Source organism: Ambystoma mexicanum, chromosome 5q, assembly GCF_040938575.1.
Source record: "Ambystoma mexicanum isolate Mex_15411 chromosome 5q, UKY_AmexF1_1, whole genome shotgun sequence".
In the NCBI taxonomy this organism is placed as follows: Eukaryota; Metazoa; Chordata; class Amphibia; order Caudata; family Ambystomatidae; genus Ambystoma; species Ambystoma mexicanum.
In genome coordinates this window covers 597,790,138-597,814,699 of record NC_090933.1, presented here as the reverse complement: position 1 = coordinate 597,814,699, position 24,562 = coordinate 597,790,138, and the positions used below count along the sequence as shown (strand labels likewise).

The 24,562-nt window shown below is 45.8% G+C and overlaps 1 protein-coding gene across 3 annotated transcripts in view; it reads right to left on the bottom strand.

The window, feature by feature from the left end:
- The window catches only part of CHCHD7 (coiled-coil-helix-coiled-coil-helix domain containing 7), a 330,766-nt gene that overhangs the window by 69,045 nt on the left and 237,159 nt on the right, over window positions 1–24,562 (bottom strand). For 2 of the 3 annotated variants that reach the window (XM_069621070.1, XM_069621071.1), the window contains one exon: window positions 4,401–4,551. In XM_069621070.1, coding sequence (XP_069477171.1) covers window positions 4,401–4,551 — 151 coding nt within the window. The remainder of the gene's footprint in view (window positions 1–4,400; window positions 4,552–24,562) is intronic. The other variant, XM_069621072.1, reaches the window with a different exon arrangement.

The following is a 24,562-nucleotide window of genomic DNA, read 5'->3' as shown; positions in this document are numbered from 1 at the left end:
CCGTCAAGTTCTTCTCTCCAGCTAAGTGAACTGCCAATAGAGCGATTACTTCTTGAATTGCCCAAAACCAGAGCTGCATTGCCTCTCTGCACAGTGGTAGTGACCCTACGCTGCCTCTTTTGTTGAGGTAGTGCATGGCCACTGTGTTGTCCGTCATTATCAGTGCATTCTTTCCCTGCACTGATGGCAGAAAAGCTTTCAGCGCTAGTCTGATTGCTCTCAGCTCCAACAGGTTGATGTGTAGTCTGGACTCCGATGGAGACCAACGACTGCTGATTGTCAAGTCGTTGGCATGGGCTCCCCACCCCATGAGTGAGGCATCAGATCCTACTATTATCTCCGGCCATGGTTGCCAAAACTGTTCTCCTTTCAAGATGTTCTCCCAACAGGCCCACCACTGAAGGTCTCGAGCTATTTTGTCCGGGACTTGTAGGAGATCTGACATCCTTCCTGAGAATTGCGACCACTGGGTTCTTAGTGCCCATTGGAGGGATCGCATTCTCAGGCGAGCCTCTGGCACAACGAAGATGCAGGATGCCGCGAGGGCTAGCAACTTCAAAAAAATCGAAGTCTGGTAGACGTTGGGCATTTTGAAACTTGGTGACCATCTGTAGAATAGATTGAGCCCTCACCTCTGGTGGCGAGGCTTTTCCCAGGGAAGTGTCCAGGACTGCTCCAATGAACTGGAGTGTCTGTGATGGTATCATCTGTGACTTCTTTAAGATGAGGGAGAAGCCCAGCTTGTAAAGGAAGTGGCAGACATAATCTAGCTGGATCTGAGCTTGTTCCAGAGATACTGTTCTGATCAAACAATCGTCCAGGTAGGGGTAGACGTGGATCCCTTCCCTACTTAGACTTGCAGCCACTACCGACATTAGCTTGGTAAAGACCCTCGGGGCGGAGGTCAGCCCAAAAGGCAGAACTCGAAATTGATGGTGAGAGTTGCCAATTGCGAACCTCAGGTATTTCCTGTGTTTGAGATGGATTGGCATCTGGAAATAAGCATCCGGAAGGTCTAGAAATACCAACTAGTCCTGAAGCTGGAGGACCTGAAGGATCTGAGAAAGGGTTACCATCTTGAACTTGTCTTTCCTGAGGAATTTGTTCAATTCTCGCAAGTCTAAGATGGGTCTCAGTCCTCCGTCCTTATTTGGTACTAGGAAGTAGGGGGACTACCAACCCTTGTTCCTCTCCGCTATGGGTACCAGTTCTATGGCACCCTTCTCTAGCAGGTCTAACATCTCCTGCATAAGGAGAGGGTATGGAAGCTTCAAAGGGTTGTTCCCCGGTGGATGACTCTGAGGAGTGTGTAGGAAGGGCAGGCAGTAACCTTGGGCGACTGTCTCCAATGCCCAAGCATCTGACGTAATAGCCTGCCATTCTGCCAGATGTTGAGTTAACCTGCCCCCTACTGGTGTCTTGTGAGGGGAGATCTCAGAGGGGTTTAGAAGCGGCTGACGCAGATGCCGAGGATAAAGCGGCACCTGCTGCTGCGGCTTTTGTACCTTTGACTCGTTCACCACGGGTGAATCATTTCTGGCCCCTTTGAGCAGGCTGTCCTCTGCCTCTTCCGAATGCGGAGTAAAAGCGAAAGGACCTACCCCTCCAGGAAGCTCCTGAGGGGCGATTTGGAGTCTGTCGGATTGCAGCCCCAAGGATTTTCGCTGCTGCCTTGGATGTTTTTAATCTCTCCAGGCTGTCATCAGCCTTCTTTCCAAAAAAGAAGTGCCGTCAAAGGACATGTTCAGAAGTCTGGCTTGTACATCTGGAGCAAAACTGTTTGGAGGGACTCGCACATTGCATCCTTTCCATCCCTGATGATGTTTAAGAATGCACCCCTTTCTTCTCCTTCTGGAAGACAGTCAGCCGCAGATGAAGCACACACCTAAAGTGTGTGGCTGAATCTTGTCAGCGTGCAAGTGTTAATCGACTCAAGCGCCATTCTAAATGCCGAAAAATACTTTTTTTGACATGTCATCAAATCTTTTATCATCCCTGTCCTGTGGAATAGTAGGATATGCCTACTTACTGTTAGATGAAGTCGCTGCTTGTACAACTAAACTCTCTGGAGTTGGATGCTTGCTCAGATAATCAGGATCTGAAGCCGATACTCTGTATTTAGCAGAAAGTTTTTTATTTACTACAGGGATAACTTCAGGAGTTTCCCAATTAGCAGATATTTTTCTTTGCAAAGCAGTATGAAAAGGAACAACAGGATCCTCCTGTGGACCTTTATTTAAAATATCAGTAAGGTCATCCTGCTGAAAAGAAGGTGTAGGTGTAGTCCACCCCATGAATTAGATTATTCTGGCCATCAGAATCCTATAAGGAGTCTCAGCATGCTCTCCAGGGTCTGGTTTAGCAAACTCTACTTATGGAGAAGTATCCAAACCACTTGCCTCATGTAGAGACACTTGAAGGTCTTTAAACCTGTTCTCCTGAGAGATTAATTCCTCTGGCATAGGTATTGTAGTCCTTTGCAAACCAAAGGGTCTCTCATTGTCGGAATCCTTCCCTTCCTCATATATAGAGAACAGGCTCTAAAGTAGTCAGACCTAGGATATGGTTTAAAACCCATTTCTAGAGCAGAAGGAGCTAAATTTGTTGTCACTGCCTGAGAAAGCGTTGAGGTTGTCTACGTGGACGTCGTAGGCTTCGACAATCCTGAAAAAGACATTGAAAAAGTTTGAAAAGACCTCGATGTACTCCAGAGGATCGGAATCCTACTCGGCATAGAGATTGTCGATGTTATCCTCGACTTCATGGTCTGAGCTTTCGACACCTCTACTGCCTGTGACGTAGTGACAGTTGTAGGTTTGTCCTTTATCGGGGTCGACAGTGGCGTCGAAGACTGCGTCGATGAAACCGATTTATGCGTCGAAGGGCCCTTCGACAAAGGCGACGATGGCGCAGATTTGTGAGTCGAAGGAATCTTCGACGACGTCATCAATGACGTGGTCTTATTGCTTTTACTCGAGGGTTCATGACGCTCTCGAGTATTTTCTCTCGGCGGGGTTAACGACTCGCGGCATTTTGATTTTTCTGGTCTTTCACCAAGGGTATCACCTTTAGACTTCTCCTAGGGGGTCGAGGCCGCTAAGCATTTTTTTACGGAATTCCTCCCACTTAGCCGGAGAGCTGTGTTTCGTGGGACAGGTGACCCTTTCTGGGGAAGTAGAGGAAGAAGAAGGAGATCTACAACGCCTCTTCTTAGAGTGTTTTGATCTCGAAGACTGGTGAGAACTGTTTCAAGATCTTGAACGAGAATGTTTCTATTGTTGACGAGGAGATTAATGTCTCGACTCAGCCAAAGAAACTTTCGAGGGAGTAGAAGTTTTAAAGTCCTTACCTCTTTCTAACTTCCCCTTACGCTCCTTCAAGGCTTTCGCCGTCATGGCCATACAGTCCTCGCATTCCGAACAGTGATGCTCCGATCCCAGGCACCACAAACAGATCCTGTGCGGATCCGCTAACAACATTTTCTTCCCACAGTCGCAACACTTTTTGAAATCGGACCGTGGAGTCGATGGTTCGGATGATGAAGCCATTGTGTAATGTTAATAATCTTCGAAAAATAAGAAAGTTTTTCTGAAGAAAGGAACTGAGCGTTACGTTTGCGAGGCCCATGAAGCGCGGAAAAACGGAACTGAGCAACAGACACTGCGCAAGTCTATTTATACTCATGATGACGTTGGCGCCAAAACGGAGGCTGTCGAGGCACACCGACTCCAAGGACATCGACGCGCAGCGCCCTCCACTGAAAATATTTTCCGAGGCCAGCAAGCTGGAATGAATAACATCAAAGATAAGGAATACGTCGGAGGACACAATCCCTTCGAAAGGTTGCATTTCTACCTGTGATTTCTACCTGTGATTTTATTCAAATAATAACAAAAAGCCTAACTATCTCTGCCAAAAGGAGTTTTTCCCTTCCTAACTGAAATCTAACTAGGGTGCTCATCGTCAGTGACAAAATAGTCCGTCCTGCGCCTAAATCTACCCTACGCTGACCCTACCACTAAAGGGTCTATCAACCAACCAAAGCAAACAAAAGGAGTTCCATGACAATGGAAGCCATGCCTTCCTTAGAGGTAAGGAAGGCATGGTATCAACAGTAAGACAGACACGTGACCACAGTTCAAGGGTGTTTATGGAACTTGCCCAAGGGTGTGATTAAAGCCCATCTAAACCTAAATCTACAGATGGGAGCAAGCTACGACCATCAAATAATAATAATGCAGTCCTAGTGGAGGCTTTTCAAAATAAAAGGGCCTATACTTAAAAACCTATTGCTAATCCTTACCACTTATTTACAAATAATGCGGGGTAATGTTCATGAAAAAGAAAGAAGTGTTCACAAAATAATATGTCAGGATGCTTGGGCCGTTGGCCTCTCTTACCCATGTTTTCAGCACGGGCAAGGTGGGTCACTCGAGTAAAGCACACACTCTGGCTTCTGCGGCACGAGGATACAGTTCCAGTTTCCAAGTTCAGGACCTTCTGTGTCCAAGCCTCTTTACTTCTTGCAAGTCTCTTGATGCAGAGAGCCTGCTGTACCAAAAACAACACAAAAACGTTATTTTCCTTTTCACCAGTATTCAACTTTAGTGTTCACCCTGGATCCCCCTCTTCCCGGCTCAGATCCCTTTCAAAACGAGGTTCAGAGAATTATTTTTCGGGTGACTCACGGTTCACCCCGGATCCCCCTCTGCCGGGCTCAGATCCCTTTCTTTTGTTCAATTAGTCTCCCTTAGCCTGGTTCAGACCAATTGTGATGTACATTAAACTATCAAAGACATTCGAATGTGCACAGGGTTTAGCTTGACCCTATGCATTACCACTTTGATCTCGATATTTCTTTCTCTCTCACTCAGCATCAGTTGGATACCTAACAGACTTTCGAATGAGCACCCAAGTGGTGCCAGACCACTGTGTATGGCATCTTTTCTTGGCCTCCCAAAGTTCAATTATAAAGTTCAACTACTTCCTTTACGCCTCACACATAAAGTTCTCTTTATACAATGTTGCTGCTTGCAACCTTGGTTCAAAACACAAGCTGGTTTGGCATCAGTCTCTCCGGCTGTGCCGTTTTCTGACACCGCTTTGTTGTAGGAGCCAAGGACAGTACCACAGTGGCAATCGTTCCTGCCTGCCTTGGTTATCGATGCGGCAGAGCCCCGGTTACCTCGGACACACTGTGCAAGTTTGATCAGCCTTAGTTCCTTGTCTTCTGTTTCTTACTTTCCAAGGCTCACGAAAGTAACAGTCTTTACAGGTCAAGGGTGCTTCCCTCCTTGCAAAGCGCTCTGGTCTCGCCGTCTTTCTCCTTGTGTTAAACTGCCATCTTGGAACTGCTGTTTCTTCTTGTGTTTTGCCTCACTCAGAGTGTGCTTTCGTGCTCCGCCTTTTATCCGTGTGGGGAAGTGTGATGGAAGTCAGGTGTGTGTAATGATCCGTAATTGCCAGACCATGCTGTTGGAACATGTCAGGCATACAGCTCTGGTGTTAGTCCATTGTCGCTCACGGTGAACTGTCCATGAGAAAGTGCTTGTGTCAGGAAAGGGGGCGGAGGGATTTAGTTCCTAGCTATCCTACCTGGTAGGATGGGGAAAAGGTGGTACAAGGAAGGGGATACCGCCTCTCACCCTGCGGTGTCCGACGTCTCACCCTCCGGTGTCCCACTTCTACTCACTGAAGACCCCTCATCCAGGTGATCCTCCCACACAGGTCCACCCCCAGAAACTGGATCCAAAAGTGATGGCCGTGTCCTGGTTACCTTGATGACAGATCCCCAGGGACTAGCGGGTGCGACACCTTCGGGTTTCTCACACTCCCTTCTCCTGGAAAGGCCTTCTCACCTTAATAGTCTATCTTGAGAGATAGATCCTTGTGACGTAGTTAATCAGTTCCTTTAATTTGTCAAGGGTATTCTTCCACTTTCTCTCAAGTATCCACTGTCTTGATTTATTTACAGTACCTTTTTTCCCTACTAGAGGGTCTTGACCTCTATTCCTTTGGATTTCTTTTGCCACAATAACTTTCTCACTTGTTCTTGTTTACAGTTTCTCATTCCACAGAGACCAGTGTCCCCGATCTCTTGTACCACTTTTATCTTTCAAGCACTTCCACTTACAGGAACCAGGATGTAGGTTCTTCTGTTCCTCTTTGCTATTGTCTTGGTCTTCCAAACCACTTAGACAAATATTAAGTCTTTTCACTTTCTTCAGCATCTTTACTGCTTTTGTAATCACTGGGACAAGTATGAGGAGTCCCTCTGTCTTAGATATATACTCTGCTGCTTTCACACTGACTGGGACGAGTATGATGCGTCCATTGCCGTTTGTTATATGTTCTGCGTTTTTTTTTTCACAGTTACTGGGATGAGTAGGATGGCCTCTCGGTATTAGTTATATTCTTTGCTGCTTTTACCGTTACTGAGACAAGTATGAGTCTCTCTGTTATAGTCTTTACTACAGTTACAGGGACGAGTATGATGAATGTATCAGTAATCGTGATACTCTAGATTGTTTAGCGTGTGCATGTGGCACCTCCCAGCTCTCCTGCCATTTCCGTTACCTCTAGTTTGTCCGGTTGGTGTCACTGGTTCTTCCTGTAGGGTCAGGATCATGCTGTCTCGATAAAGTCTTCCAGCGCCTTCTTTTGCTTCTCTGATTTGGTCTCTGCATAGTATTCTGTTGGATGGTTGTAGAGTCGTTGTCGGACCAAGCGCTCCACCTCCTTGAGGTCACCCCCCCCCCCCCCGCCGGCTTCTGCACTGCAGGTGTCCCGCTTCATTCTCCACGTCCTCCCGGAATGCCTTGGCTTCTCTCTTCCAGGTTTGAACTTCCCGGGCTTCATCTGCTCGGTGAATACAACTTCCTAATGCAAGTCCTTCTTTGCCTTTTATGCATCTGAGCTGGGTCCTCCCCAGCGGACGGAAGATCTTTGTCCTTTACTTTCTCTGGACAATTGTTTCTTACGCCATAGTTCCCACTCTTTCACAGTATTCTCCATTTGCCATAGAGGAGTAATCAGATTTACTCCGCCACTCTTCTTGCGTGGGATTTCAGACTGTGCTAGCGACAAGCACACATAATCCCATTCTTACATATTTCTTTAGTCTTATTACTATTATTTGTAAAAAAATGTGTTGTGTGTTATCCACCAATTTGTGTTCCTTCCCAGAGAACAAAGATTGCTGGTCAATATTTCGCTCCTTTTGCATTGTTCATCTTGGATACTCCCTTTCCAAGAATGTATAGCATAGCCTTTTAGATTCCAGCACTGCCCAGGATACAGCTCCTTCAAGCTCTTGCAAGTTCCCTCTTTGAACTCCCAGTTTATGTTATGTTGATTTACACCGCACACCGCTACCACCCACAAGCAGTCTCCAGGCGCTTACGTGGCTCTGCAAGAGAGGGGTCCTAGAGTGTTCATGAGAATAGGGTGAAAGGATAGGTTCAGAACCAGGAAGAACTGGCGTCTGTGAGCAGTGTTTTGCATGTGGGAGTTGGTTCAGGAGGCCCCGTGTGGTGACCTTATGGGCAAGAATCAGTGCCTCGGATGTGTGCTAGTGTTTATGTTGGTGTGTGTGCCATGTGATGATGGGGTGGAATGTGGTTGTGCGCACTGGTTAGTTGTTTCCATAAGGGTCCAGAGTTGCGGATGGCTGTTGGTGTATGACTTTCTATTGTGTTGGTATGCAATTGTGATGGTTTTATGGACTATGTCAGACAGGGGTTCCCACTAGTTGTGCTTCCAGAATCTCAGAGATGGTAGGGTGTGAACATTAGATTTATTCGTGGTGTGTTTATGTGCAGTGTGGCTAGCCCCTAGTCTAGTGTAGTGGCATTGGTTATGTTGGAGGAGCAGGAAGGGGAGATGGGTTAGCAAGTAAGTCGTTGTGGTGGAGCCTTTGGTGTGACTCTTTGGTTGCTGCTTAATGGTATCTACCAACGGTCTTGGTTGCGCTTCGTCGGCCCATCTCGCCTCCTCTCTAGGTCTGTGCCGACTTCACTTACGGTTATGGTTGCAGGTGGGTGGTTGAACCCAGTGGGTTCCTTGTTTTTCGTCCAGGTTAGTTGTGGGCTTTGGGTGTGGACCCGATTTCTGCTTGGTTGCTGCAAGGGTGCGCAGCAGGAGCTGCAAATATAGTGGGAAGGTGCTCTGTCGGGTGACCCGAGTTATGAGTGGGTGGGTTACGGTGGCCCTGGTTCTGCGTGGGCTAGTTGAGGGGATGGTAGGGTTTTAGTGAATTATCCATCTGAGTTTCCTTGGTGCATAATTGGGGGTGGTGCTACACCTAAAATCTGTCAATTGGTTGGGCGCCATCTTTCGTAGCTCACTCTAGTTGCTGGGCACGGTTAGAGTGCAGGCAGGAGGTGGGGTGTTGCAGTATTATGGTACTCTAAGCTATTGCCGCGGTTATCTGTGACTGTGTCCCTTAGTATATATTTTTTTTTATCTGTGATGTTATTTCTGCCGATGTCCCTTTGTGGTGGTCATTGATTGTTGAATAACCAGGTTTTGAGTTTTTTTTACTGAAGGTGATATGGGCTTCTATAGTTCTAATTTCTTTGGGCTTTGTGTTCCAGAGGTTTGCAATTAGATGCGAGAACGCTGTTCCTCCGAATTTCCTTTTTATGTATTGTTTTGTCCCTATTTGTAGGTCGTTGGTTGATCTTAGGTCCCTTCTTGGATGGTAGTGGCCGATATTGTCTTGGAGGAATTCAGCTCCTTGTCTGTGCAAGGCTTTGCGGGCATTGTAGAGTGCTTTGAATTGAATGTTTTTTTTTTTTACTTGTAACCAGTGTAGGCTTTTCAGAGCTGCAGTAATGAGATCTCTTCTGTTTACTCTTAATAGAATCCTGGTTGCTGTGTTTTGCATACTTTGGAGTTTCTTGGTGAGTCTTTACGGCATTCCTAGCTAGAAGCTGTTTCCCTAGTCAGTTCCTGTAAGTATCAGGTATATAATTTTGAGTTTTCTGTGAGGGAAGGAGAGGTAAGAGAGTAGTCCTCCGAGTAGTCTTAAGAGGAAGACATATTTTTTGGTGATTGCGTTCACTTGCGGTTCTAGTGATAGTCCGTTGTCCATGAGTATTCCCAGGTTATTTACTACGTTGGAAGTCTCTGTTTCGTTCCCATGCCGGTCGGACAGTCCAGTTGTGGTGAGTAAAATGAGTAAGAAGAAAGAGATTACTAACATAATGGTGAAGGGCAAAATTTGAGCACAAAATTAAATGTTCCCATCTTGTATGTGCCCCAACACCAACCAAAATAAATTAATGCTAAACTTTCTTCGAACACTTGTTAGTGAGAATTCTCTCTTTAGGCTGAATTTCCTAACCTAGTGAGTCCCCCAGCAGCTTTGCTGGATTTCTGGAGTTTGTTTTTTTCTCCTGCCAAGAGTGAGACTCTTTTTCTCCCACTCTTGGACATGATGTATGGTGTTCCTTTGACTGTTAATGTGTTTTATGGGCTATGGGGTCCTTTACTCCATAGGGTCTCGTGTTTTTACTATATGTGTTACACATCACCCTCCGTGCAGTAACACAGGGGTGTCATAGTGACACCCCACCATAGACTCCATACCCTGGGACTGACTACTGTCTCCCAGGGCATGTAAAGTCATCATTGGCTTTACTAGTCCCAAATTATTAACAGAAACCGGTACAAACCATCATATTGTGGACGTACTGGTCGGGGCAATTCGATTGCCCCGGGGTCTGTTAGTCGAGGAGGCACGTCTCCATCCCCCCTGATAGAGTTTTGGCTGATGGCAGTGGAAACTACTTTTTATATTCGACCGCGAATATATCCCTATGGGATTTTCCCATTGTTCGAGGCTACCAACTTTCATTATTTAATTCTCATAGCCTCGAACATACCGCCGGTTTATTTATTTAATATTAATTCGCCGGTTGGTATTTTTTGCCAAGACTCTATTCTAAAATGGCGTTTGTGTTCTCTTCTGTGACTCCAACCCAAGTTGAGCCCTTGGTTCCACTTTTTGGCGCGCTTCTCCACAGAAGCCTCCAAAAGTGGTGCCACTCTGGGTACTACAGGGAGTGTGGGAGGGGGTTTAGGCACCCTAGACTGAGTTACATTGGTAACTCAAGTCGCACTCTTGTGTGATTGGCCCGAGTGGTGAGCCGGCCGGCTCACCACTTAGCATGTTTGATTGACAGCTACGCTGAGTGAATGGGGGTGTGCTGCATAAAAGCAGGGCTTTGGGGACTGGAACTTCAGAAGTCGCCACAGGACCTGTGAATCCGACGAGGAAGAAGCTGAGCCGAACTACCACGACGACACCACCGGTGGAGCCCTGCGGAACCGACTCACCACTTCCCGACGACAGAGAAGATCTCCGGGCTGGAGAGGCTTCTTCCCCTGACTGGTGGGCACAACCAGTTTACCTTCTTCTCTTCGCACCCCAGACCGTCTTGTGGTCGAATTGCCCGTGCCAAGCACCCCGGCAACCGGATAGCCACTTACCACTGGACCGTGAAGAAAAGGACCGCTCCTTTTACCTGAGAACTCCGCGGCTGGTTTCTTCCCTGGCAGTGCAACGGACTCCTGTCTTCCTCCCCGACGAGATCCTCTCTTCCCCCGGACGAACCACCGACTTGCATCCGTTGCCAGGAACAACTGCCCCCGCCGGAGTATTCTCACCACTTTAAGGTACCGTGTCCGCCAGGCCTCCCTTTCTAAAAGACTGCTACAAGGTAATAATAACCCCTTAACCTTCTGGACTGGGCTGGCCGCCTTGACCCTCTAACTGGTCCCTTTCTTTTGGTCCAACTCTTTTTGGACCTTTGCAAGACTGTTGTGCACTTCAACCGTGTGACCTTGGACACATTTCGTTCTGCTCCTCTTAAAGAGGATCCGGCCTACTGAACTCTAACTTCACGGTTTTATTTGCTTTCCTCTCTTGCTTTGATCTTACGAAAGTGTTGGGATCTGTTTCATATTATTCTCTGCTTTTCTCTCCTTTTTTAAAAAGAATTATTAGAGTGCCATCTGCGTTAAGTGCTCACCGCTGTCTGAAAATAAGTGGGGGCTTTACTTAAGACTTGTCTAATATTTTTCTAAGGGAGTGTATATCTTTTAGTGACCGTGTTTTTGAATTGCTTACTATTAGTGCCTGTGTGTTTTTCTAGATGTGGTTTTAAATAAATAATTATATCTCTTTTACACCAAGCTGGGGTCAGTGTTTACTTGTTCTACTATGTTCTTTTGACCTATTGTGAATGCTCTGTATACTGCATAACTCTTCTTGAGGGAAGTCTGACTGCTCAGCCACAGCTACCAAGTGAATCTGTGTGGTCCAGACTGCTACCAAGTGGGTTTACTGCCAAACACCTGTAGTCCTAAATCTTTTGCAGTGGTCCCCGAGGGAACTGCACAGGTTTCTGCCCAACACTACAGGGATTCGCCTTGTGGAAATGCTTAGTAGCGATGGATAGGAACATGACCATGAATCCAGACTTTTATCGCTACTCTCGAAGAGGGGGACAGGGAACAGGGGGAAGGATGCCCTTAAGGAAAATAACGTCATTGATGCCTGGAGACATTCACGGAAAAGCGAGACTTCACATTCTTTTCACACATTCACCTGCCCCACTCACGAATAGACTATGCCCTCATAGTTGGGGAAATATTAAATCTGCTACAATACAATGCAATCTTACTGCGCTTATACATTGAGCACAGCATAGTAGTGGAGATATGGGTACAGACTGGCAAGAGCCCTGGTGGAAGGGATAAGTGGAAAATGGATGAGGGAGCACTAAAAGATAGAGATTCAGGAAGGAATAAGATTATTTAAACAATATCAACAGTTTTCATTTCGAACAATATGGGAAGCACTTAAAGTGACTGATGGAGACTGATTTCTGGTTTGGTTTATTTGAGGGAACTAAAAAAAAGATCCACAACCAGTTGAATCTTCTCCATACAAATAAAGCAGAGAAACAGTTCCTTCGCCTGAGACAATACTTTATAGAAAGCAGCAACAAGGCAAGACGAATATTAGCTTAAAGTGTGGGAAGAAGGCATTGCAGATAGCCATAAACGTGATGCGTTCAAAAGATTCTTGCAAACAACTCTACAAAGCAGAACAGGGGAGACAAAGTGAAACACAGACTACTTGAGAGATATACCTTTATCTCCCCTCACAGAAGATCAGAGTCGAAGCTCTGATCAGGAAGGAAGAAATCATAAGGGAAATGAAAACATTGAAAATGAATAAGTCAGGGGAAAGACGGCCTTCCAGTTTAATTCTATAAAACAACGGCACCATGAATTGCGAAATCCCTGCTTGAGCTTCTTAATTCAGTTAGAATGGGAGCAGATGTACCTGAACCCATGAGGGAGGCCAGGATTGTCTTGGTCCTTCAAGCAGTGAAAACCAAAAATGATGGCAATCGTAAAGACGAAATGCTCTTCTCAATTTGGACATCAAATTATTCACACACAAACTGGCAGACAGATTAGAGATATTGCTCCCCTCCATGATCGATTCAGACCAATCAGCGCTTTTCACCCAGAGAAACACCTTGGGGGTCCCTGATGTGTTCTGCTACAGTCTGGCTATGCAACTGTAGCATGTGTTCACCTGAGGGACACTGAGGCAACTGAAATGGAAAACTATTGAACTAGCAGACTCTGCTGTAGCACTGGCGCAGCTCCCATATAAGAATAGGGTTCTGGTGAGAACATATGGATTACCGCTATTGACCACGACCAAAAACACACTACTACATGGGGAAGCCTTCACGAAGATTGGGCACTCAACTAGCTATGGGCCCACTTCACCGGTCTGGAACAACCCAGACTTCCAGCCAGGTTGTGATGGAAGGAGGTTCGATGCTTGGCGGTCTGGGTACTCATCCATTTGCAACAAATATTTAGAGATGGAGATTTGCGGACCTTTAGTGAATGTAAGGTAACTTTCAACATACCTGAAACTGAGAGGTTTTGATACACTCAACTGAGACATTGGGCTTCTCATCCTCACACAATGCAGTGTGCCACTAGGCCGCTGAACACTCTTGAACTGAATATTCAGGGGTTGGGGGGTCTCCAGAGGCCAGATCTCTCAGCTGTATAAATTATTGGATACAGATGACCCAGTTGTTTATTTTATTAGTTTGTACCGCACTGTAGCCTGCAGGCATCAGGGCGCAACATAAAAATAAAGACTAGACGAGAACAAACAATGAAAGGGCAGCTTAGACTAGCCTTAGTCTACTGAGATATGTATAGAGAAACTTTGATTATCATTTGTTCACTTAAATAGGCAAGTCTTCAACTTTTTTCTGAAGCGGTTGTGATTTCTTTTCTGTTTTAGCTCAAATTGGAAGGTTATGCCAAATTTGGGCTACTCCGACTCGGAACTCTCTCCCCATACCATGTGAGCATTTGTATGGGGTGCTTTTGATCTGGTTCATGACCTCCGATCTTAAGGATCTCGTGGGTGTATACAGAGTGATCCTTTCTTTGGAGGTATCTTGGGGCCTTTCCAAATAAGCACTTGTGTGCTAGTGTCATGCTTTTAAAGAGGATTCTTTCTTCCACTGCAAGCCAATGGAGATCAACTTTATCTTTTGTGATGTGTTCTCTCCAAGGCCTCTTTTTTTATTATTCTAACTGCATTGTTTAGAATAGTTTGGCACTTGGCCAGACAACCATTGCTAGCACCTTACATCAATGCATTCCCGTAATCCAGCCGGCATAATGGACCGGAGTAAGCGTATATAGTACTGACAGTTTATTTGCAGATACATAACCCAAGCCTCAGGCCCCCACAGAGGTTTCCAGTGTCGTACCTAGTGTTTTCACTTCCTCTCTGACTGGGTTGACCACATCTTTGATGATGAAAGACTTATACTGAGGGCTGAGTTTATTTCTGGCTTGAGTGGAGCAGACTATCATCAGCTCAGTCTGCTTCCCATTCAGGCACATCCAGTTCTTCAGCATCCATGCCTCAATGGTATTATATATGGCTGCCAACTTGGAGCAGTCCTGGATCTAACACCCGGTTAGTTCAAACACCACTTGGGTGCATCTGCATAGTTGGTCAAATGTGCTCCTATGCTCTCGAGCAAAAAAAAGAGACACCTCGGGTATAGGTTGAACAATAGCGGGGAGAGACTTGCGCCTTGTGGGACACCACAATCACCAGGCACTTCATGGGAGAATTTCTCTCCCTAGTAGACATTGGATTGTCTGCCTGAAATGAAGGAGATAAGCCATGTAACAGCTTCTGGAGAGAAGTTTGCCACCTTTTCCAAGACCAACTGTAGCTGCTTATGATCCAACAAGTCAATGGCAGCACTTAGATGAAGCAGAACCAATAAACCTGTTCTACTTCCGTTATCAATGGTATTTAACCCCTGAGAAACTGCACCACATGTCCGCAGATTACTCGGTGAACTACTGGCGTGGACGTTCGGAGGTGGGCTCTCTATCACATGGTATGGACGTGTGGGAAGGTGGTTCTCTTCTGGAAGCAGGTGCTGTCTAAAATTAAAGACATCACAGGGCTGTCATTACCTATGGACCCCCGGGTGGTGTTACTGGGCGACACGGCCGATGGTGCATCTCCTCTATCAGGGCCCATATCTGGATCAATAGGACACTTACTCCTAGCGGCTAAACTGAGTATTGCCCAAAACTGGAAATACGTACAGGACCCAGATGTGGTGGGTATAGCTATGGGATATCCTGATAACTGATACAATTACTGCTCTGTTGAGGGGAGATATGCCAAATGTGTTACCACCTGGACACCCTTCATTGAATTTGCAGACAAAAACCCGGCTATTGTGGTGAAACCCCTGCTCCTGCAACAATTTTCATTGATGTAATTCTGCCTGCTGGAGGGTGGGGGTAAATGTTCGTACCTATGATGTCATGATGTCCCGAGCTGAGGGATTTACTCAGAACATGAACTCATGTAAGCTTAAGTCAATGTGCTTCTCTGAAATGTGATCAGTGTGTTCATGTCATTCCCATAGTGTGCTAAATAAAGGGTTTTAAAAAAATAAAAGATTCAAACACCCAATATTTAAAGAAAAGCAATCCACATATATAATAAGCCTAGATGCCAATAAGGCATTTGATTGTAGTTTCAGAGGAATCCCACAAAAGATACAATATTGGCCTTAACGCAAATGATTGCAGCAAATTACAAAGCACCCGAGCAAGGGCAGCAGTCAATAGCAAGCTTTCCAACACTATCACAGTCTAGAGGCAGAAGGCAGGGATGCCCTTTTCACCCCCTACACATCAACCTAATGATGGAGCTTTTGGCAGAAAGAAGAAGTAAAAACATACTAATCAAAAGGGATAACAATAAGTAAAATGGAACATAAAATCACCCTATTTGCAGATGATTTAATAGCATCTCTCTCTGACCCGGCACTATCAATTACTAAGCTCATGTAAGAATTTGGACTCTTAAGTGGCATCTCTGGCTTCAAGATAAACAAATCCAAACCAGAGATTCTAAATTTAAACATAAAAGAACACGTACTGCAGAATTACAAAAGCCTGATACAATTTAGGTGGGCAGAGCAGTCCATAAAATAGCTCGAAGTAAAACTCCTCAGTTTCCAAGCCAATACAGAGCATATTACCCAGAATTATTCAAGGCACTTAAAATAGATCTTAAGAAGGGGTCAGGGTTATGCTTCTCTAGGCTGGACAACAGTGATCAAAATTAATATTTTGCCAAGACTGCTCTATTTCTTCAAAGCGGCCCCTATACAAAATTCAAAGAGAACCTAAAAATGACAAGAAACAATAATATAATTTATATGGTGAGGCGGGAAGGCTTGGATAAGCAAACAAATGTTATCGGCACCAAAAGCTACTGGAGATCTTGGCTGCTCAGACTTGCACAAATACTATTTAGCGGCACAACTCTGCATCCTTCCAGAATGGATGCAAACTCTCTCTGAAAAGAAAAGGCCATTTTATGAAAAAGCATGGATGGGAAGCACATATAGTCCCAAGCGTGGATACAAAAATCTTTCTGAGCCCCAAATCTATATATAAATGAAATAACAAAAGCAACATTGTTAGGATGGGATTTGGTGAGCAGGGAATGGGAATACCACCTACCGAATTGACACCTGGACTCTGAAAAGGGCATTTCAAATCTGGCATAGAGGGGGTGTGGGGTGCCAAAGCTGCTGACATGTTTAAGAAAGGAGTCATCAAAACATATGAAGAATGTAAACTTGAGAATTTTGGACAGGAGAAAGCAAAATGTTTCAGAACTGGTGACTGAGGCACAGGTTACTCTACCCCCTTATGAAACCTGGAGTCACCAGACCTCTAACCCAACTAGAAGAACAAGTTACTTCTTACCTTGTAACGTTCTTTCGAGGGGATGTTCCTCCGACGTATTCCTCATCTTGATAGATTACTTCCAGCTTGCTGGCCTTGGAAACATTTTTCAGTAGAGGAAGCTGCGCGTCGACGTCCCTCGAGTTGGTGTCCCTCGACAGCCTCTGTATCGGCGCCAACGTCATTGTGCGTATAAATAGACTTGCGCAGCGTCTGTTGCTCAGTTCCGTTTTTAAGCTTAAGAGTAGCTGTGCATGAGTTGGTTATTGACCTTGAAGGAGCGTAAGCTGCAACCACAAGGGAAGTTTTACTGAGGGGATGGATGGGAGGGGCGATAAGGAATATGTCGGACGAACATCCCCTCAAAAGAAAGTTACAAGGTAAGAAGTAACTTGTTCTTCGAAGGGATTGTGTCCTCCGACGTATTCCTTATCTTGATAGACTCCCATAGCAGTAGTGTGTAAACGGAGGTGGGAGTAAAATTGTAATATTTCCCTTTAAGAATGAACAGAGTGTAACACAGCTTTGCCAAATCTTGTCTCCTGGCTAGAGGAGGAATCCAGATTGTAGAATTTTGTAAAGGTATGTGCGGACGACCATGTGGCAGCCGCACATATGTCTCGAATCGGTACTTGGAGGGCCGAAGAGACTGCGATACCCCTGGTTGAATAAGCCCTAAGGTGATGAGGGGGCACTTTCCCTGCCAATTTGTAGCATTCTAGAATGGCTAAAATAATCGATCTTGAAATGGTCTGTTTTGTGATTGGCAATCCTAATTTGTGTCCTGTATAACCTATAAACAGTTGGTCTGCTTGCCTTATCCTGGCAAGTCTGCTGATATAAAAACTCAAGGCTCGCCTTGGATCCAGCCTATGTAGCCTATCTTCCCCTTTCCCTGGATGGGGAGGAGGATAGAATGAAGGTAAGGTTATCTTCTGAGTGATGTGGAATTCAGAGACTACCTTTGGGAGGAAATTAGGCTTCACTTTTAGGACAACTTTGTCTTTGTGAAAAATAGTATGAGGAGGTTTGCAAGATAGAGCTTGTAATTCGCTCACTCTTCTGGCAGATGTCAAAGCCACTAATAAGACTGTTTAAGGGTGAGAAATCTTAATGAACAAGTATGGAGTGGTTCAAAGGGAGTATCCATCAGGAAATTTAAGACTGAATTTAAGTCCCACAAGGGAGCTTGAAACAGCTTTGGGGAATAGACATTAGTTAACCCCTTCAGAAATTGAATTACTAGGGGTAATTTGAAATATGATGGCTCCTCCGCAGTGCGCTTGAAGATCGACAGCGCTGCGAGGTAGCCCTTGATCGTACCAACTTGAAGACCTGGATTCGCCAAATAGAGCAAAAAAGATAACACCACTGGTGTACCGCATGAAAAGGATTCGATATTCTTTTCTCTACACCAGCTGTAAAACTTGTTCCAACAGCAGCGGTATAAAGTCTTTGTTGCTGGCCTCCTATCCGAAAGCAACACCTCCATGACGTCATCTGGGAGGTCCCAATCCTTGTATCTCAACCTTTCAGAAACAAAGCATGAAGGTTGAGGGTTCCGATGTCTGGATGGAGAACCTGACCTCCCTTCTGCGAGAGAAGATCCTCCCTGTGCGGAAGACGAATCGGGGGGTAGATGGGCATGCCCAGAAGGTCCGGGTACCACGTTCTCCTGGCCCAGTCTGGGGCAATTTGGATCAGTCTTCCGGAATCTTCTCAACCTCCTGATCATCTGAGGAATGACAGGGACCGCAGGAAACTCAGAAGTGTACAGAAGTGGAAACTCCGAGTCCACTACAAGCGCGTCCCCTAGGGCTCCTCTCGGGGGAAACTCCCTTGATGAACAAAACTGATCGCACTTCCTGTTGATACTCGTGGCAAACAGATCCACTTGAGGTGTTCCCCAAAGGGTGAAGATCTCTTGAAGGACTTCCTGAGCTATCTCCCACCCGTGGGAGACTAAGCCCTGCCTGCTCAGAGCGTCCGCTGTCAAGTTCTTCTCTCCGGCTAAGTGAACCGCTGATAGAGAGATTCCTTCTTGAATTGCCCAAAACCAGAGCTGCATCGCCTCTCTGCACAGTGGCAGTGATCCTACTCCTCCTCTTTTGTTGAGGTAGTGCATGGCCACTGTGTTGTCCGTCATTATTAGGACATTGTTCCCTTGTACAGATGGCAGAAAAGCCTTCAGCGCTAATCTGATAGCTCTCAGCTCCAACAGGTTGATATGTAGTCTGGACTCTGATGGAGACCAACGACCGCTGATTGTCAAGTCGTTGGCATGGGCTCCCCACCCCGTGAGTGAGGCATCCATGACTATTGTCATCTCCGGCCATGGTTGCCAAAACAGTTCTTTCAAAATGTTCTCCTGACAGGCCCACCACTGAAGGTCTCAAGCCACTTTGTCCGGGACCTGAAGGAGATCTGTCATTCTTCCTGAGAATTGTGACCACTGGTTTCTTAGTGCCCACTGGAGGGATCTCATTCTCAGGCGAGCCTCTGGCACAAGGAAGATGCAGGATGCCATGAGGCCTAGTAACCTCAAAAAGTCGAAGGCTGGGAGACGTTGGGCATTTTGAAACTTGGTGACCATCTGCAGAATATCTTGAGCCCTCACCTTTGGTGGCGAGGCTTTCCCCAGGGAAGTGTCCAGGACCGCTCCAATGAACTGGAGTCTCTGTGATGGGATCATCTGTGACTTCTTTAAATTGAGGGAGAATCACAGTTTGTGAAGTAAGTGGCAGACATAATCTAGTTGGATCTGAGCTTGTTCCGAAGATACTGCTCTGATCAACCAATCGTCTAGGTAGGGGTAGATGTGGATCCCTTCCCTCAGACTTGCAGCCACTACCGACATTAGCTTGGTGAAGACCCTCGGGCAGCGTTCAGCCCAAATGGCAGAACTCGAAATTGATAGTGAGAGTTGCCAATTGCGAACCTCAGGTATTTCCTGTGTTTGAGATGGATTGGTACATAGAAATAAGCATCCTGAAGGTCTAGTGATACCAGCCAGTCCTGAAGCTGGAGGGTCTGAAGGATCTAAGAGAGAGTTACCATCTTAAACTTGTCCTTCCTAAAAAATGTGTTCAATTCTCGGAAGTCCAAGATGGGTCTCAGTCCTCCGTCCTTCTTCGGCACTAGAAAGTAGGGGGAATACCAACCCATGTTCCTCTCCGCTACAGGTACCGGTTCTATGGCACCTTTCTCTAGCAGGTCTAGTATCTCCTGCGAAAGGAGTGGGTCTGGAAACTTCAAAGAGTTGTTCCCTGGTGGATGACTGAGGGGTGCGTAGAAAGGGCGGGCAGTAACCTTGGGCAACTGTCTCCAATGCCCAAGCATCTGACGTAATAGCATGCCATTCAGTCAGATGTTGTTACCTGCCCCCTACTGGTGTCTTGTGAGGAGAGACCTCAGAGTGGTTTAGAGGCGGCTGACGCAGATGTCGAGGGCAAGGAGGCACCTGCTGCGGCTTTTGTACTTTTAACCCGTCCACCGCGGGTGAATCGTTTTTTGGCCTCTTTGAGCCGGCTGTCCTCTGCCTTTTCCGAATTCGGAATAAAAGCGAAAGGACCTACCCCTTCAAGAGGTTCCTAAGGGGCGATACGGAGTTTGACGGATTGCAGATCCAAGAGATTTCGCTGCTGCCTTGGATGTTTGTAACTTCTCTAGGCTGTCAGCCTTCTTACCAAACAAAGAAGTGCTGTCAAAGGGCATATTCAAAAGTCTGGCCTGTACATCTGGAGTTAAACCAGACTTTCGCAACCATGCAAATCTGCAGATTGTAGTACTTGCCACCAGCAGAATCAATGCCAGTTTGAAGGGACTCACACATTGCGTCTTTACCATCTTTAATGATGTTCAGAAATGCTTCCCTTTCCTCTCCTTCCGGGAGACAGTCAGCCGCAGATGAAGCACACTCCCAAAGTGTATGGCTGAAGCTTGCGAGCGTGCAAGTAGCATTAATGGATTTAAGCGCCATGCTACATGCCGAGAAGACCTTTTTTGACATAGCGTCAAACCTTTTATCATCCCTGTCTTGTGGAATAGTAGGGTATGCAGATCTACTGTTAGATGAAGTTGCTGTTTGTACAACCAAACTCTCTGGAGTTGGATGTTTGCTCAAATATTCAGGGTCAGAAGCAGATACCCTATATTTGGCAGTTAGTTTTTTGTTAACTGCCGGGATAACCTCAGGAGTTTACCAGTTGACAGATATTTTTCTCTGCAATGCAGCAAGAAAGGGAACCACAGGATCTTCCTGTGGGCCTTTAAGTAAAATGTCTGTAAGATCATCCTGTTGAAAAGAAGTTGAAGGTGGAGACCACCCCATGAACTCTATTATTCTGGCCATTAAGACCCTATAAGCGGTCTCAGCATGTTCCCCTGGTCTGGTTTTGCGAATTATACTTCTGGAGAAGTATCTAAACTACTTGCCTCATGCAAAGAGTCTTGAAGGTCTTTCAATCTGTTCTCTTCAGAGCTAAATTCCTCTGGTATAGGTGTAGTGGTCCTCTGTAACCCAAAGGGTCTTTCATGGTCATAATCCTTCCCCCTTCCTCATATATAGAGGACAAAGCTCTGAAATAATCTGATCTTGGGTATGGTTTAAAACCCATTTCTAGAGCAGAAGGGGCCAAGCTTGTAGTCACCGGTTAAGAAAACAGAGGTTGTCGACTCGGAAGTCAAAGGCTTCGATGAAACCGAAAAAGGAGTCGAAAAAGTATGAAGAGGCCTCGAAGAACTCAAGAGGATCGGAATCCTACTCTGAGTCGTCGAGGTCATCGACGACATTCGAGGTCATGGTCGAAGCCCTCGGTACGTCTGACTGAGATGTAGTAACAGCAGTAGGTCTGTCCTTTATTGGTGTCGACAGCGGCGTAGAGGACGGCGTCGATTCGATCAATTTGTGTGTCGACGGGCCCTTCGATAAAGGCATTGATGATGCAGATTTATGAGTCGAAGGAACCTTTGATGAAGGCGTCGATGACGCGGTCTTACTGCCTTTGCTCGAGGGTTCATGACGTTCTCGGGCAGTTTATTTCGCCGGGTGCAACGACTCGCGGCGTTTCGATTTTTCGGGTCTTTCACCCAGGGTATCACCTTTAGCCGTCTCCGAGGGGGTCCAGGCCGCTTTCTCGAAGACGGCAAGCATTTTTTTACGGAATTCCTCCTACTTAGCTGGAGAGCTGTGTTTCGTGGGGCAGGTGACCCTTTCCGGGGAAGTGGAAGAAGGCGAAGAAGAGGGAGATCTACGACGCCTCTTTTTCGAGTGTTTAGATCTTGAAGACTGATGGGAACCGCTTTGAGACCTTGAACAGGAATGTGTCCTGTGACGGCGAGGAAACGAATGTCTCGACTCTGCCGAGGAAATTTTCGAAGAAGTTGACGTTTTAAGAGTCTTACCTCTTTCTAGCTTCCGCTCCTTCAAGGCTTTCGCCGTCATGGACATATAAGTCCTCGCATTCCTAACAGTGATGCTCCGATCCCAGGCAACACAAACAGATCCTGTGAGGATCCGTCAACGACATTTTCTTCCCACAATCTCGACACTTTTTGAAGCCGGACCATGGTGTCGACGGTTTGGAAAAGGAAGCCATAGAATGAAGATGATATCTTCGAGGAATAATAAGAAATACTTGAATAAAGAACTGAGCAACACGATTCTGAGGCCCACGAAGCACGGAAAACAGAACTGAGCAACGGACACTGCGCAAGTCTATTTATATGCACGATGACGTTGGGCCGATACGGAGGCTGTCGACGAAAACCAACGCGAGGGACATCGACACGCAGCGCCCTCTACTGAAAGAAATTTCCGAGGCCAGCAAGCTGGAAGTGATCTATCAAGATAATGAATAAGTTGGAGGACACAATCCCTTCGAAATATTTTTTTTTCTCTCCGCAGGGCAGAATCTGCTTGATTCAATGAAAGATGGCAGAAAGAACAAAATGAGTCAAAATTGTGTTGTAGATTGCACACCAATTTTGCTAAGTAACTGTATGTAATTCTATTCTGTTAAATAATTATTGGTACAGGTATTGATAGGTTTCCAGTCAGAACCTATGTAAGCAATGAGCCAATGGTACACCATAACTATTTGTGTAAAGAATACTGCACTCGTAACGGGGTAAACCGGAATTATAAATACAACAAATTCAGATAACACTCTTTATCTATAATTCAGATGTATGAAACAGACACAGTAAAGACATAAGCCAATTATTTCATGTGATAGCATGATTTCTATGACCACTGGTAAAACTCTTCAGTCTATAATGTATAACTGCCCATCCCAAGATGGCGCCCATAGCTACCGATGACATGTTTCAGTTTGAGGGCAATAGGTCTAGCAGCAATATCTCTGGAGCTGGAAGACGGTGGTGCTGCACCTTATTGCGTGAGTGTTGTAGGGGGCATGGTATCACAAGTATGACACTGACACAATGGGTACAATTTGTAAAACCTTTATTGAAATTGTTGGGGTTGGAGGAGAAACTCCTATCTTGCTCTATAACTAAGATGGGAGTAGTCTCGACCATCAAATAATGAATAACACAGCTCTAGTGTAGTCCGTCAAATCAAAATGGCCTATGCTAACAAAAACCTAATGCCTGACCTATCTCTTGAACAAAAAAAAAAAATTGTAAAAAGGAGAACTGTATGCAAAAGGAAAAATGTGTTCAAATGAATAAATGTGATGAACCAGCTCTCCTCCACACGTTAGACATCATGGAGTAAGGCTGTCCCTGTAGGTAGGATGACACTCTGGCTCGGTTTCCAGCACAATAAACAGTTCCAAAACGTGGAAAGGGGCCTCTGTCGTGCTCCAACCTTTCACCACACAGTTCACGTAGGTCCCCCTCGCTGTCGGGCTCAGACCTCTCACGAAGTTCAACACAAACTTGCAAGGAGGCTCCCTTCCCCAAACTCATTTCACTTCGGGTCTCCCTCTGTCGGGTCTCAGAGCACTTTTGGATGTTGAAGACTCTTGAATGTGCGTGGCTTTCTTTACAGACGGCTGCAGGACCACTTTGACTCAGTTAAACTTTTTTTATTTCACTTTTGCTATTCATTCCCTTCAAACAATTTACTTTTCACTGAGACTTTCGAGTGGGCTACTACCTTTTGCCAGACCACCCTGTTACTTAGTACCGCTGATTTCACAGCTGTCTTTTCCTTCAAAGTTCATTCACAGGTCTGCCTTTCCTCGCATCTCATTCACACGCATACAGCCTTCACTTGCGATAAAGCATAAAATGTTTCTATTTCAAACTTTAACACGCACCGGTCTTTCAGTTCGCTTGCCAATTCACCGGATGTGTGCGTCTCTTCTTGGTTTTGTGATTCCCATTTCACAAGTCAAGATTAGTACCAGAGGCTTGGCCTCGCCTCCCCAACTCTGCCGTTCACCCGGGAGGGTTGCGGGCATCCTTGGAACGCAATGCAGTCTTCACTTGTGCGATCTGGACTTCTACGCGTGTCTTTCGTGGCTTGTCTGAGGTAACAACCTCCAGTAGGAAACTCTTCTGGTTTTCGACCTGCTGCTCCTGTCCCTTGGTCTGTCGCTCTGTTACAGTAGGTTTGCCTTCATCCCAGAAGCCCTGCTCGTACTCATGTTCCGCCTTGCTCAGAGTGTGTCTTTGGAATCTGCCTTTTATTTGGGTGAGGAGAGCTAATTGGTATCAGGTGTATGCACTTAAAATCAAGTGCCTGACCCGATTAGCGGTTGCCATGCCCCTTGTGGAATGTGCCCTTAGGCCTTCCGGCGGGTCCTTTCCCGCTAGTCTAACATTCATCAATAGCCAAGATGATCCATCTGGATATGGTTTGTATTATAACAGCTAGACCAACTTTGGGTCCAGTATAGCCAATGAATAATAATTGGTAATTTTGGCGAAATGTTGCCATTCTAGATATATAAAAACTGCGTGCCCTTTTTGGGTCCAGTCTATGCAATCTTTCCTCTTTCGTTCGCAGATGGGGAGGTGGATGGAAAATTAGTAAAGTGATTTTCTCGACAAGTGGAAGTCGGAGACTACCTTAGGTAAAAAAAGAAGGTTTCACCTTGAGAACAACCTTGTCTTTATGGAAAACTGTATTTGGAGGTTTACAGGAAAGAGCTTGCAACTTGCTTACCCTGCGGGCTGACATTATTGCAATAAGCAAAACAGTTTTTAATGTTAAGTGTTAATGGGCATGAGTGTA